This window comes from Rhinichthys klamathensis, unplaced genomic scaffold (genome assembly GCF_029890125.1).
Source record: "Rhinichthys klamathensis goyatoka isolate OS25496 unplaced genomic scaffold, OSU_Roscu_1.1 h1tg000003l_1, whole genome shotgun sequence".
NCBI classification, from domain to species: domain Eukaryota; kingdom Metazoa; phylum Chordata; class Actinopteri; order Cypriniformes; family Leuciscidae; genus Rhinichthys; species Rhinichthys klamathensis.
In genome coordinates this window covers 4,286,037-4,300,586 of record NW_026606556.1, presented here as the reverse complement: position 1 = coordinate 4,300,586, position 14,550 = coordinate 4,286,037, and the positions used below count along the sequence as shown (strand labels likewise).

Below are 14,550 nucleotides of genomic sequence, written 5' to 3'. Positions count from 1 at the left end.
ATGCGTCATCAAACTTTGTCAAGTAGGCTACTTTTAAATATTCATGCAGTCTCCTTAATTGTCATATTGATTATCATCATTAATAAACTAAGAATTGGTATTTTAACTATTATTTAAGATTAGAGCGATATTATTGACGGCAAATCTGTTTTTGTGCATGTCAGAAAAGTCATTGCGTCTCTCATTAAGAAACAAAGAAAGAAAATTCAGTATGTTTCCAGTAGAAGGCGCACATGATCAAGCATACAGGTCACTCCGAGCCTTTGCATATGAAAAATATGTTTTTCTTTTGGATCTTCTGTAGTAGTTTACATTATTGCAAATCCAATTGGCCTGCAGTACGTTTCTCAATTAAGAAGGTTTTGAAAATAAAATAAGATCAAGCAAAATAAAACAGCAAAGTAGGCTCAAATAAAATCACAAAGCGAAATTTAAATAAAAACACTGATTTCAATTTTAATTAGCCCTATAAATAAACATGAAATAAACAAATGCTTAGCGCTTCTTTTTTTATATGTTTCCAACTAATAAAACGAAAGTAAATAGCCTTAATCTAGTTTTTTTCACTACACCTGTAGTATAAAAATGATTTTAGCCATTGTTTCCCCCCTCCGACTAATTGTTCCTAAAATTCCTGGACGCAGTGCACGTGTTTGATTCATTCAGTTAGCCTGGAAAACCTTCAAAAGTGCACAAAGTTTTTTTAGTTTCACACTTTCGTCGTCATAATCTTGCCACGCGGGACCATGGATTTCGTTCCCCCCACGATTAGTAGCCTAAATAAAGATTCACTTCTTTTATTTGCTAGTAATTGTCTAACACGTCTCCGTTGCGCGCTCGGACAAGGAAACGCATAGAGTAGCTAAATTATTATTTGAATATTCAAACATTTGACAAGCCCTTGAAACACGCTGTAAGAGCATAATAACCAAGCAGTGGAAAGATATAAAAAAAGAAAGTTAGTAGCCTGCTGTTTTCTCCCATGCGTCTTACCCATTCCCGCTAGTCTTGTAAGTCCCATGCAGTTGTCAGTGCTGGAGAAGGCAGGGTTCACTGCTGACTGGCCCCTGGCCCCTGGTCGCTGATCGCTGCGGGGGGAAATAAAGGATGACCTCCGTTTGACTTCTGAACCACAGCGGCATGTTGCTTTCAATAGCGACTTACGGAGAGAAAGATTTAAATGAATAACAAATATTGAGGCAGAATGGGAACATTTTTGTGATAAACATCCACATGTCTTCATGCGTTCCAACACGTTCTTGTTTTCAAGAGTGACTCGAATCTGCTAAAAGGAACAGCCGAATTGTTCAAAACCCCCTTGTTCTAAAATTAGATATATTTATTGTACTACAGCTATACTAATGCTCTACCTTAATATATATGTGTACTAAATACTTGGTGCACGTGTTCCTAATTATAGCCTATAAATAAGTTTGGTTAATTTATTTGGTTACACTTTATTTTAAGGTGTCCGTGTTACATTGTAAATATGTCGCCTACAGTGTAATAATAATTAACTACATGTACTGAACTTACTATAGGGTTAAGGTTTGGTTTGGGGTTAGTTACATGTAGTTATGCATAATTTATAGTTATTGCATGTAACGTGTAACAAGGACACTGTAAAACTCTTTATTTGAAGGTGTCCTTGTTAAACTGTATTTATACATTTAAGTTCTGAGTGATATTAATTAACTACATGTAGCTACTTGATATATAACGTTAGGGTTGGTTACTTTAGGGTTAGTTGCATGTAATTGTATATAATTTATAGTTATTACTAACTACTCACATGTAACGTTACAAAGACACTGTAAAATAAAGTGTCACCATAATTTTAATAATTAAATGGATGCTTTGAAACACACTCAACCCTATTGCGGAGTTGTACACATGTCGCCAGTGCTTTCCATGTGATATAATGCCCGTTTAGTTGTCTCGGTAAACAGTCGGACTTATTTTGAAACATTTTACGTCGAACGATTCCCATCTCGTTCTAAGCCCAAATTATCCGAAATGATGGCATTAACTCAGTGATGCGTGCTGCAATCTGCTGACCCTCACTAAAAGGCAACCTAAACAGTGAAAGTCCATGCCCTCATTGTGCTCTATAGCGTCCTTTTATAGATGCTAATTGAAGGAACTTAATTACTTTATAATGCTATTCTGGTACTGTGACAGCAGTTAAGCGTTTGGGTAAGTACAGCTTTCAAGTCATGCCGTTTGGTTCTCACATAATTGAGACAGACACAAAACTAATGTTAAGATTGCAAACATCAATAAAACAAACGACTTGACTCCACTCAGAGTGTATATGCATTACAACTATAGTACATAACTGAAATTATAAGATTTTTTTTTAACTAGATAAACTAAAACTTTATTGTAGACTTGGAAAAGACAATAGCCACTTACCAATAAAGGCGTCTGTTGTACGGCGCTGGGCATATCTGTTACATTTGCTTCACGAATCCTCCTTTCATTTGTGTTTAAGTCCACATCAGATCCCGCACCGCGCGGCGCGCACCCTTCGTTTGCCGAGCGCTTTGGGGATTTGATGTAATTTCATGCCTGTAAATGCGCGCGGCTCTTTCGCGGGAAGCGAGGATTGTGTTGTGCTCGTGGCAGCTGATAAGACACTGTTCCTTGCATTAATCGCTTCTGATCGATGACAGATGCTCCTCAGACAAACTTCATACACCTTGTCACCGGGTCAGTTGTATTGCCCACAATGGTGCACTTCAGCCTACATCAGTCAGTGTGTGTTTAAAGCCGCTTATTCAGCGTTCATTTGAGCATTTAATGGAAGATGTATTATTTATAATAACAAAGAGATTCCTTTATTTGAGGAGATGCATTTTAAATTTACCAGAACACAAAACCCCTCTCCAAACTGTTTAAGCAAAAGGGAATATGTTGCACATCACCGTGGACAAAAGTTATATCCACAACTTTGAATGGGGAATAGAAATACGATGGTAAGAAAGAGTAAATGAGCAAATGACAAAAATAAATAAATATTTAGCTATAAAAAATAATGAATATCTTGTCTCCGTGGGTGTGTGTTTGAGTGGGAGAGAGAAGGAGACTATGTGGAAGAGAGAGAGAGAGAGAGAGAGAGAGAGAGAGAGAGAGAGAGAGAGAGAGAGAGAGAGAGAGAGAGAGAGAGAGAGAGAGAGAGAGAGAGAGAGAGAGAGAGAGAGAGAGAGAGAGAGAGAGAGCATAGAACAAAACAGAATACGAAGAGTACATTTTCCCTCCAGATTACAGTATTTTCATTCCACCCTTTCTTCATTTATGGAAGCATATCGAGCGATAAATTAATGATTGATCATTCTTAGAACCAATAGACGGCTTGATTCCCTGTAGCACGCTTTCATTGGACACTGCACCAAAACTCCTAAGATCCTACAGTAAGTGGATGAGCCCATTCACAAATGGCAGGGGTGTTTTGGCTCAGAGCGCACGCGGCACTGCTGAAGTGCAGCATATGCTGTTTCTGAATAATGATGTTTGTGTGAAATATAAAGTAAATAGGCATATGGCATCATAACCCCTGATATTTCGTATTATTCACGCGGTGCATTTTTATAGGCTTCCGCGTAATAGCACACACGACGCGTGGGTAAACTTCATTACGCGGCTTAAACAGGGCGTCCAAGTTTCTCCACTGTTGTAAATAGATTCTAAAATCATAACTGCTAATAAACATAAGCAGTGTTGATAGTGACTTGATGTGAAAGAGTCCACGCTGCCCTAATAGTCACTGCTTTTATGTAAACACGTACATGACTTTATATATTGTACGTTTTGGCATGAGTTATGAACGCATGCAGTGCCGTCGACCAAAAAGCACAACGCGGTCTGTACATGTTATTATATCTCGGCTCATGTTGAATCGTGGTGGTCTGCGCTTTTCTGCGTCCCACACATTTCACCCCCCCTGCTTTGGCTGGAACTTGATGTGGCCCATCGCATTGTGCAAGACGCGACCTGTTATGGCCACCACTACTTCCGGGTTTCTGCAGTCTGGTCCAGATTCAGCTGCCGAGCCGCGTTCAACACACACTCATTGTACACAAACGGAGAAAGGCAGCTCGCAGCATCGATCGTGGCTCCTTTAAGAAAAACTAAGCCAGAATTATCAGCCCACCTCCTCTTGATCTCATTTAGAAGCTATTGCATAAAAAATCAACTCAGGAGCCGAGAGTGATCAAAGAAACGAGAGAGAGCTTCATTTTTGAGCATTTGAGTAGTATTCTCGTTAGGGGTGCTAACCAGTGGAAGCGCGCAGAGGATCATCATTCATTCAGCACTTTGACAAGCTCGCGTTTGATTGATTGACAGCCGGAGTGGCAAAAAGCCATGAGATGCGCTAGTTTTGTTTGAGGGGCTGTTTTCATACTGCTTTGGAAAAGAAGATTTCGCTCGATCCTTGTCGCTGTCCAGGGGAAAGAAAGCGAAGGGGACTTATCGCCGAACGCGCCTGGCTGAACTTGTGGTGAAGGACTGGCTTCATCGCTCGCTTGAAAGAGGCGTTTGGATTTTTTTTAGGGGGAAAACATATCCCGCATTTGGAATTTGCGTGTTTATTTCCCATTCACCCTGGCCTGATAGGGGATATATTTTTGATTAAAGGAAGACGAGGGAGTGTGGAGGGCGATGGCGCAGAGGGTACGTATCCCGAAAAGTTTCTTCGACTCCGTATTGCTGAAAGCAGTTGGAAATACTGAAACGTGGCCGATGACAGTCTCGCAGTCAAACTTTCTCTTCTTTTGCCTGCCAGCTTTTCTTTTTTTTTCTTTCTTTCTTTTTTTTTTTACATCGCTCACTTGCGTGTATGTCTCTTTTGGGACACTGAAACAATTTAGGAAAAAATATGATACTGTCTAATTACGTTTGACAGGGAGCAATTCCTAATTTTTGAACTACTTTTACTAAACGCACTGCATCTCTTCAAAAGGCCAAATTATTTAAAGCTTTTAAACTATTTGAATAGTTCAACTAAAACTTGCATGAATATTAATAGGGAGCAAATTCAACCGAGCTGTATTTTTTATTTAGCTACTATATTCTATTTAATAACATTCACTTTCAAATAGCAGGACAATGAAAGAGTTGTGCGCTTGAACTTGTAAAGTTGACATTTACTGTTTGGCCACTTTTTCCTTTGCATTTGTAATCAAATGTAAACAATCAGAAAGTAGATTTCATCGCAACCCTCCGACCTTTTGCTTTTGATGGAGGAACTACAACAGCACCCTGCTGTCCTGCTTACACCTCTGTAGATTTAGAATTCAAATGTGTCATGTTCTCATCATCACACTTTCCCATATTACAATATCATGACACTTATAATAATTACGATAAATTATCAATGTCACTGATTGGTTATTTTAAATAAACCAATCAAATACTCCATTTAAAGCTTCGAATGAGCAATGCAAATTTGTGTTTAATCAGACTAATCTTAATAGTCCTGCATATGTTAATATTAATGCATTTAGTTTGACAACAATATAATACACAGTTATTACATGCAAATGACATTACCTGTTACTCGAGCTGCACTTGTGAAAATATAAAATGCACATAAAAGTGATATTTTTGTGATGATCTCAATAAAGCTGTAGCTCAGCACTTCATGTGAATGTGTCCGACGCTACATTCTAAGTCTGTCTGTTTATTAAAAATCACATGATAGCTTTTTGCAATCAATAAATGGCGATTTTTGCGCATAGTGTAAGAAGCACGAGATAATCTGCATGTACAGTTGATATATTTAATTACTTTGTAATACCAGAACGTGTTTTCATTTCGCAAAAGCCTTATTTTTTTTTAGTCCGAGAACATCCGATGTAGCTGGCATTTATATTTTCTTTTAGTGTAGTTTTTTTTTCTTCTTCTATTTATGCATTCTGTAAGAGATAAAAGTGACAACATGGGAATGTTGCCCTTCGTGTGTGTGTGTGTGCAGTACGAAGATATACCCCACTATGGGATGGACGGAGTAGGAATCCCGAGCACGATGTACGGGGACCCGCACGCTGCCAGATCCATGCAGGCTGTTCACCTGAACCACGGGCCCCAGCTCCACTCCCACCAGTACCCGCACACAGCCCACACCAACGCCATGCCGCCCAGCATGGGCTCATCCGTCAATGACGCTCTAAAAAGAGATAAAGACTCCATTTACGGGTACGTGGAGATAGCCAAGACATATATTTTATGATGAAGTTTGCTCATAACACATTATTCCACCCGTAATAGTTTCTGTAAAACATATCGAGAGCTTGAGGCGCCATGAAGGTTTAGTTTTTGTTTTTCCAAAAGTTTTCCCCCTTACTTTTGGATTAGTTCATCCTTTTAAAAAACATGTTTTACTGCATATTTTGCATTTCTTTTTGTGACATGTTTTTGTTTTAAATTTCTTACTAATGTTTAGTTTTAAACTTCAATATTTAAGTCGATAAATATTGCATTTAAAAAAATCGGGTAGCACTTTATTTTACAGCCCTGTCACCCATATGTACTTATTATAGTATTTACAATAAATTAGTAATAACTCTGTACTAACCCTTAACCTACCCCTAAACCTAACCTTAACCCAGGTAATTACTTATATTACCCAGAACTTTTTTTTAGCTAAGTACCCTGTAAGTAGCTAATGTAAAATAAAGTGCAACCAAAAAATTGTTGCGGATAAAACATCGATGTGTGTGTATATTTCAGCTAGAACTTTTTAATTGTTAACAGGCCTGTTTAAATACATATTTTGGACAGATGCGCACAGAAGTGATTCCCACACTATAAACACTGCTAAAAAACAATAAAGGATTTTTTCTCATGCACATGTTCTGGTTATAATATGTGCAAATATGTGCGGAGTGACTCCAAAAGCGCCTAGCATACAAAAGCTGCTCGAGCATAATAGTTCTCGTCACAGTGCTATAAATATGGTTGCCGTTCGAAACAGCAATTTATACGCATTCAGTAACAAGCTATAGAACTTCCTCCCATTCATTATGGATTAGATACGTCCCTAAACATTTACTCAAGATATAGGCCCACTATTTGAACCACGTTACACTGCATGCTTGGCCTAGACTCAACGCGAGCGTTTGAGGTGCTCTAACCCTGTAGTCCACTGTTTATATTGATAATAGCTACGTTCAGCGATCCAGTTTGACACAGTATTATGCACAACTAACAAGCTCGTTATAACGCAAGTCACAAGAAAACGAATCGACATAAACACTTTCACCATATTATCGTGGCGCAGTGGTAGCTACTCAAGCAGTTTTGTTTGCTGACATAAATTAAATTAGTTAATTAAATATGAACTTCCCAAACACAAATGAGATTGTTATACTGCGTTCTTATACAATGAGAATGAGCTGTGAAGTGTTATAAAGTGTCGTGTGCTAAATGCTAATCCAGAGCTTCCCCCGCAGTGACCTGTGTGTTTTTATTCCAGGCACCCTCTGTTCCCACTTCTAGCACTGATTTTTGAGAAATGTGAATTAGCCACTTGCACACCTAGAGAGCCCGGTGTGGCTGGAGGCGATGTGTGTTCATCAGAGTCTTTCAATGAAGATATAGCAGTGTTCGCAAAACAGGTCAGAAACTGTTTTATTGCGCCAGAAAAGTTTTTTGCATGTTTTAATGTGTAGCCTACTGTGTAGTTGATGTACTGTCTGTAACTTTATACCATACTATCATAATACTTTATATTAATTTTACATTGATAAACACATGAGCTAATCAATGCATTTCAATTTAATTTGCGGTTTTTTATTTTTAAATGAACTTTTTTCCTCACAATTTTTAATTATTTACATGCATATCGTCTCAGATTCGAGCAGAAAAGCCGCTATTTTCATCAAACCCTGAGCTGGATAATTTGGTGAGTAAATTATTATTATTATTTTGTATTTGCCTGCAAGAGTTTTAAACTTTTTAAACATTCAGAAAGTTTTGTTGATTTCTTCATAGCATTGCTAATTGTTATGAATACCGTTTTGGTTTAATTTTTAATTTTTTAATTTTTTTTAAGGGTGGAAATTAAATACAAATTATGTCTTAGCATTGAAGCTTATGTTGATGGAGGACACATCCCCCTCGTTACAGCATGGGTTAAAGTGATAATGTATTCATAAATGAAGTATAATCTGACTTAATTGCCATGCATTGCCTAGATAGTAATCTCGTGTCGTAAATGATCCTAAATGTCATAAATCACGTAATTGTGTAACTATCGTTTGTAATTGTCCTGGGCCTGTTGAATCCATCACCTTTAAAGTGAACCCCTTTTTTCTTCTTCATTTGTTCATTTCCCCCAGATGATACAAGCCATTCAAGTTTTACGGTTTCATCTTTTGGAGCTCGAAAAGGTAATCAAAGTTTCCCCCCAACTGGCCAGTCCTCTCTTCAAACCTATGGGCCTCATCTGCATAAATGTATTTTTCCTGGTCTGTTGTAATTAGTGTCAAAATCAATCACGCTGCCTATTTCTCCTCCGAGTTTAATTACAATGTAACCTGCTTCCACGGCCACAGATATTCCAGAGCAGTCATTTCAGTGTTTCTCTGCTTGTTGTGCCACCTAACGGTGTTTTGCTAATTTATTAGGCCTATATGATTATATGATATGATAAAGTCGACCATGTTGCTTATCAGCGGTTGTTATCAGCGATACAATTGGGAGGAATTTTATCAACACCTGTTTCCACGACGAGAGTGAGCCTATCAAGTGATTTATCGCCAAACCATATAGTTTTACAGTATTGAATACACATAATAACCATTGGCTCCCATGTCTCCAGATATTTGCATGAGCCTCTGGGGTTATGTGTGCTTAGATAACGCGGCGAAGCGATATTTCGAGCATTCATCCATAAATGAAGAATTGTCCTCTCGCCACTGAATGTCATCCACCATATTATTCCCTTGTAAAGAGGTGGTAATGAAATAACTGGACGAAATTAAACAGTTTACCTTAAATGTCAGTCAAGCAGGCCATGTCTCTAATGGCCACAACCCCGGGAGCAGATGAATTTAACACGGGTGTTGAATACGGTGTTGCCCGTGCGTCGTCTTGTCAGTGTCAATTTTCTGCGATATCTCTATTTTGAGAGGGAGTAAAGTTATTTCCCATTCTGCATGCGTCTGATAGCTATCAGAGAAGGCCATTGGGAGAGGTTTTCCATGTCAATAGGAGTTGTGGATGCACTTGTCAACTCGCTGTGATGACCCTTTGTGATTTTTTTATCCCCCCCTTCCTTTTGTATCTATAGGTACATGAACTTTGTGACAATTTCTGTCATCGGTACATCAGCTGTTTGAAGGGAAAGATGCCCATCGACTTGGTTATAGACGACAGAGAAGGAGGATCAAAATCAGACAGTGAAGAAATTACAAGATCATCGGGGCCCCTTGATCAGGTACGTGAAGGAGTCCATTTCTTTCCCGGCCATTCAGATCGTCTTTTGGGTCACTTTCTTTGCTCGGCGTTATTTGCATACGATTAAGGCTTTTAAATTCCATCGGATTGAAAAATTTGGAATAATGTGGCCCATTATTGCTTCATTACGGTTTGATCCCGGAACTGACCCGAGGAGATTAGCTCGTGAAAGCATTGCCATAAACTTGACCTGTTTCTTGTCGATTTTAATTTAGTCCTTTCCCTCTTCTTTTCTCTCGTCTGCCTTTTTTTTTTTAATCAAACCAAATGGTTAGGCTATCTATGGTATATTACGGAAATATTACGAAGCTAATGGAGACATAGCTATAGTAGACATTTAGAGATTTGGTGCTTTGGTTTTCTGCTGTTGTTCACGCTTCATTAGTTGCCTTGTCAGTGTTTTTCCTCAGACAAGAGCGCGCATTTGCTCAGAGTTCTACTCTCTCAGCGCTTTGAATAGCACAGGCAGCGCGCGTTCATGTTTGAGCAGTAGCTACTGTGCCATACAGTATTCTGTGAACTCACTATATAGGAAAATATATCTATATGGAATTCTGTGTGTCTGTGCTTTTTTAATATGCGCCAGCTTGTGCTGGTGGATTCTTTGATGTTTCTTGAACTTTACGCACTTTTAATTCAACTTTTACATGTCCGTTGCTTTTAGCGCAACACGTCGATAATATTTATATAAAATATAGGCTACCTATTTTTTAATTAATAATATGAGACCTGGGAGGGGGAATTGTTTAAACAAGTGGCTATATTAAGGGGATTAGTGGATTCACCAGCATAAAAAGTAATGAAGCGATTAGGCTAAATAATTTAAATCCGTCATCTTCCATATGGCTGAGTGGTCGAATAAAGCATTGAGCAGTTTTATCTTTCCAATGAGTGCCACCAGCTTTTATACGAGGAAGAGAAAACCCTGTTCCATTCATTACTAAACAAGGCTTTGATAAAACGACCTCTGGTTGCTTTAGTCTTCTATCTCGGCTGTATTAATGATTATGTTAATGAGCAGATCTGTGCAGATAATGCATCTAATTCAACGGCAGCATTAAATAGCATGATGTCAATTGTGTGTATAACTCTTTTAACAAAACTCTATGGGAGGACATGTGTCGATTTTTTTTTTTTTTTTTTTTTTTACTTTTGAGCAGAGAGGAATCTAAGCGATAGAAATAAATTAGGCTGAAGACCCCTGGGTATGCAGGTATATAACTTGATAAGAGCAATTTATGCTTTGCTCGAGGGCACGAATTCAGATCTTTAATTGACTTTAAGATGAAGACGTGTCCTATATATATTTTTTTTCATGATGACGTCTAACGTTTAAATATTAGGGCTTGTATTAGGTGTTTACATCTTTCCTGAAAGTCTGATTCCCCATTTTTAAACTGACCAACTTTTCAAAAGTTTGCTAATGCGAGGTAGAATCTGTTTTTGTTTTATTATGAATCAAGCCGCTAGTTAGGATTGCACTGCTTAAAATTTGATCTAACTAATTTAGCCATGATCTAAACTGAACTAACCATGAGCAATACATTTGTTATTGTTTTTGTTAATCTTTGTTAGTTAATAAAAATACAGCTGTTCATTGTTTGCTCATATTAGTTTACAGTGCATTAACTAATGTTAACAAGATTTTAATAAAGTATTAGTAAATGTTGAAATTAACATTAACAAAGATTAAAAATGCTTTATAAGTGCAGTTCATTAGTTCATGCAAACTGATGTAGTTAACTAATGAACCTTACTGTAAAGTGTTACCAATAAGTTTAAGATAACTAGATGCGTAGTGGGCGATCTCGGTGCAGTTTTTGGTTAACAGTGTTAAAGTTAACTTCATCGAGTATTTGACTCTAGGTCCTAGGGTATATGTATTTTGCTTTCTTTTTTTTTTCCTTCTTTTTTTTTGGGTACAGTTCTGAGTTTGCTAGGCGGTGACATCCCTAACGAATTTGCGTCGCTCGTGCATTATCTCGTTCCATATGTATTTTTAATATATGCCCTCGGGCATAAAGTTGAATTGGACTGGAAAAAAAATCTCCTTTGTGCAAATTCTCAACAATGTTAACAAGAGGGAGAGAGGCGGTTCATTTATTCAAAGGCCAATTTATTCCAGCAGGAATACTGCAGCATAAGAAAATCTGAAATATACATAGAATTTATTAAACTCTGTGGTCCAGCGCTGTTCTGTGTTTTCGTCCTCCGTGCACTGAAGCATCGTATCAATAATGTCTCAACTCCAGCTTAGCATTGTTTTGCAAGTATCGTGTGAAGAGAAGGAGGGCAGAGCTCAGGGGTGAAAAAGTCAGTGTCTCTCTCTCTCTCTCTCTCTCTCTCTCTCTCTCTCTCTCTCTCTCTCTCTCTCTCTCTCTCTCTCTCTCTCTCTCTCTCTCTCTCTCTCTCTCTCTCTCTCTCTCGAACTGGTGAATGCGGCTCGGCCAGTTTGGATCACGTTGTTTTCCTCGGCTATATTGCGCTGATAAACGCGGGGCCATATGAGCCTCAGGTGCCTTATGAGCCGGGACTAGTTAACTACTGGTTAACCCCTTCACTGCGGTCTTCAATCTGGAGGATCATGTTCAGTAGATCCTGCTACCACTTTATATTAGGCCTATGTGTATAATTACCACATTAAGGATTTTTTTGTTTTTTTTGTTGACATAGGCCTAGAGTAAATTATCTCCTATATTAAGTCGTATATTATTTATTATAAAAGTCGTATATTATTTAAACAATCTGAACGCTGATGTAAAGTGTGACACACACACACACAGTTTTTTAAAACTATGTTTCTCTAACACTGATCTGATCACAGGCTTGATCAACCTTCAAGTGTATTTTTGTATAATGAGTTCTAGACTTGATTTATAACAATTGTTGCACTGAAAAAAATATGATCAATAAGTTATGACAACATAAGGTTTTACATTGCTTGAACTCATCAAAATAAGTTAAGCAATTTTCAACTTTTTTATAAGTTATACAAGATTCAACACATTTTCTAAGTCATTTTAATGTAATTTAAGTTGAAATGACTTAAACATCCAAGTTGATTGTATGTAAAAAAAAAATAAGCCAGCAAGTTTTTTTTTTTTTACAGTGTGGAGAAAGTTTAGTTTTTTTGTTTTTCTAAACAGGTTCAGGTTCATCAATTAACTTGAAACTCACAAAATGAAATAGTTTCTTTCTGAATTAAAATGATGAAATACTGATTTGATTGGTAAAAAAAAGCCACTCTCAACGTAGTCACATTTTCATTTAACTTTAATGCAAAAATTCTTAATTCTCTACAAGAGGCAATGACAACAGTATAGACATGCAGTGACTTTTTGTTATAAAATACTAAATTAACTGAGATTATAAATGAACTGAAATTATTACATTAATGTAGGAAATAGTGCAAAGTTAAATTTTTTTGACATTAACACTTTTTATGCATTAATTATCAAGTTAAAAAGTCTGGGTAGACATTTTTTCAAGATTTAAACCTTTAAAAAAGAACTTACAAAAGCAACAATAAAAGTATAAAGCTATAATAATGTAAACCTTAAAACTGACTGCAAAACAAGACTGATTTTGGTTTCTTTTTCTTTTCTTTTGGTTTCTTTTCTTTTCTTTTCCTTTCTCTTGGGGACAGAAAAGTTATTCCAGTTGAAGAATCACCCATACATTACATTTTTCTCTCTCGTTTGTTACAATTATTATTTAAGTGTGCTATGTTATAGAAATAGTTAAATTAGTCATGACTGATTGATTTCGATACAACCATTTATCAACTAATAGATTTAGTGGCGTCAGAGTAATGACTTTATCTTTAGTTTCGGCATGTTTATTGCCTTCTTGTGCCTCGGCTCAGAGCAGGATCATTTGTTTTCCGATTGGCTGGCTCACGGTGACTTGTGTGTGACGTATTTGCTCCGTGCTGACGCTCTTTTCCACGGGCTGCAGCGTTTGCACAGTTGTCTTTAATTGCAGAGAGGCACTGCCATTTGCTAATGAACTCAATGCCATGCAAACCTCCGCAGTGCTTAGACTTCAGGACTCGAGGGCTCTTTAGATTATTCCATGCGGCCTGAAGAGGGGTTGAAATAATTGAAATGCTGAATAGTTTCTCTGTTTGCAGTTTCCTTGCTGTTTTGTTCAGGGCCAATTTAAAAACTAGGGGTGTTATTACAGAGTATAAGCTATGCTATTGATGAATTGCATAGAGGCCACCCAGAAGTTGTGCCATTTTTGTGCTTAATAATTTGTGATTCACAATATAGTTTTGCACAATTTCATATAAGCTCAGCTTTTAGTGAATGAGAACACATGGGACTGTTTTAAAGGGTTGTTTAAATGATGTTTCCCTGTCGTGAGAGATTCCTTTGGTTGCTGTTTTATCCTCACTGTCGAATGTATCACTTGTGCTCAAGCAAACATCTTTTCACACTTTCGGATAAGAGCCGAGTGCACAGAATCTGTTTTTATTCAACTATTTTGAAAGAAATGCAGATTATTTGCGTCTTTTGGTAGTATGGTTGGGCGATGTTAAAATTATTATGTGATCTAATCATTCTGTTTGTTGGAGTAATGAGAAGGTGAGATCCCTCGTTCTTTATCCGGGACGAATGTTGGATGCTTTCAACGATTCAACAAGTGATAGAAAGAGAAAACGTGACTATTTTACCCTTTGAAAAAGTGGCATTGAAAAATGATATAAATGATTAGTTCAATTGAAAACAGAGTTAACTGCTCTTTTTAAAGATGTGCTGATGAGATAAATAAATGAGCCCTATTCATATATGCTATTCATAAACATATAATGTTGCTTCATGCCAAGACTAACTTTCTGTCTAAATTATATTCTTTAGAGTTGTTTCCATAGTTAAACTTCTTTGCAGTTGTTCCATCTTTTTTTTCTTTTTTTTTTTTGTCTAAGACAATGATCAACTTTTGAGAAATGAAGCTTGAGGATTCCACTCCAAAGTCTTCTAGCCAGTTTTGTAATTAAAGGAGATGTGTGATTACCCAGTAGTGCCATTAAGGGCGACTTTACTGGTTTTGAAACGAGATCTCACCCACAGGCCATTTTAAGAG

The 14,550-nt window shown here is 37.3% G+C and overlaps 1 protein-coding gene and 1 long non-coding RNA gene across 3 annotated transcripts in view; one reads left to right on the top strand and one right to left on the bottom strand.

The window, feature by feature from the left end:
* Positions 1-992: 992 nt before the first annotated feature.
* On the bottom strand, positions 993-2,923 carry LOC130084933 (uncharacterized). The gene is made up of 2 exons (XR_008807077.1): positions 2,416-2,923; positions 993-1,159 (listed from the first exon to the last, which is right to left on the bottom strand). It is a non-coding gene; the product is annotated as an uncharacterized LOC130084933 (long non-coding RNA).
* Positions 2,924-4,018: 1,095 nt separating this feature from the next.
* The window catches only part of meis1b (Meis homeobox 1 b), a 62,575-nt gene continuing 52,043 nt past the window's right edge, over positions 4,019-14,550 (top strand). Inside the window, exons 1-6 of one of the 2 annotated variants that reach the window (XM_056249802.1) lie at positions 4,019-4,674; positions 5,978-6,198; positions 7,478-7,619; positions 7,856-7,906; positions 8,343-8,393; positions 9,296-9,442. In XM_056249802.1, the coding sequence (XP_056105777.1) occupies positions 4,663-4,674; positions 5,978-6,198; positions 7,478-7,619; positions 7,856-7,906; positions 8,343-8,393; positions 9,296-9,442 (624 nt within the window). In that variant the 5' untranslated portion in view covers positions 4,019-4,662. The remainder of the gene's footprint in view (positions 4,675-5,977; positions 6,199-7,477; positions 7,620-7,855; positions 7,907-8,342; positions 8,394-9,295; positions 9,443-14,550) is intronic. The other variant, XM_056249809.1, reaches the window with a different exon arrangement.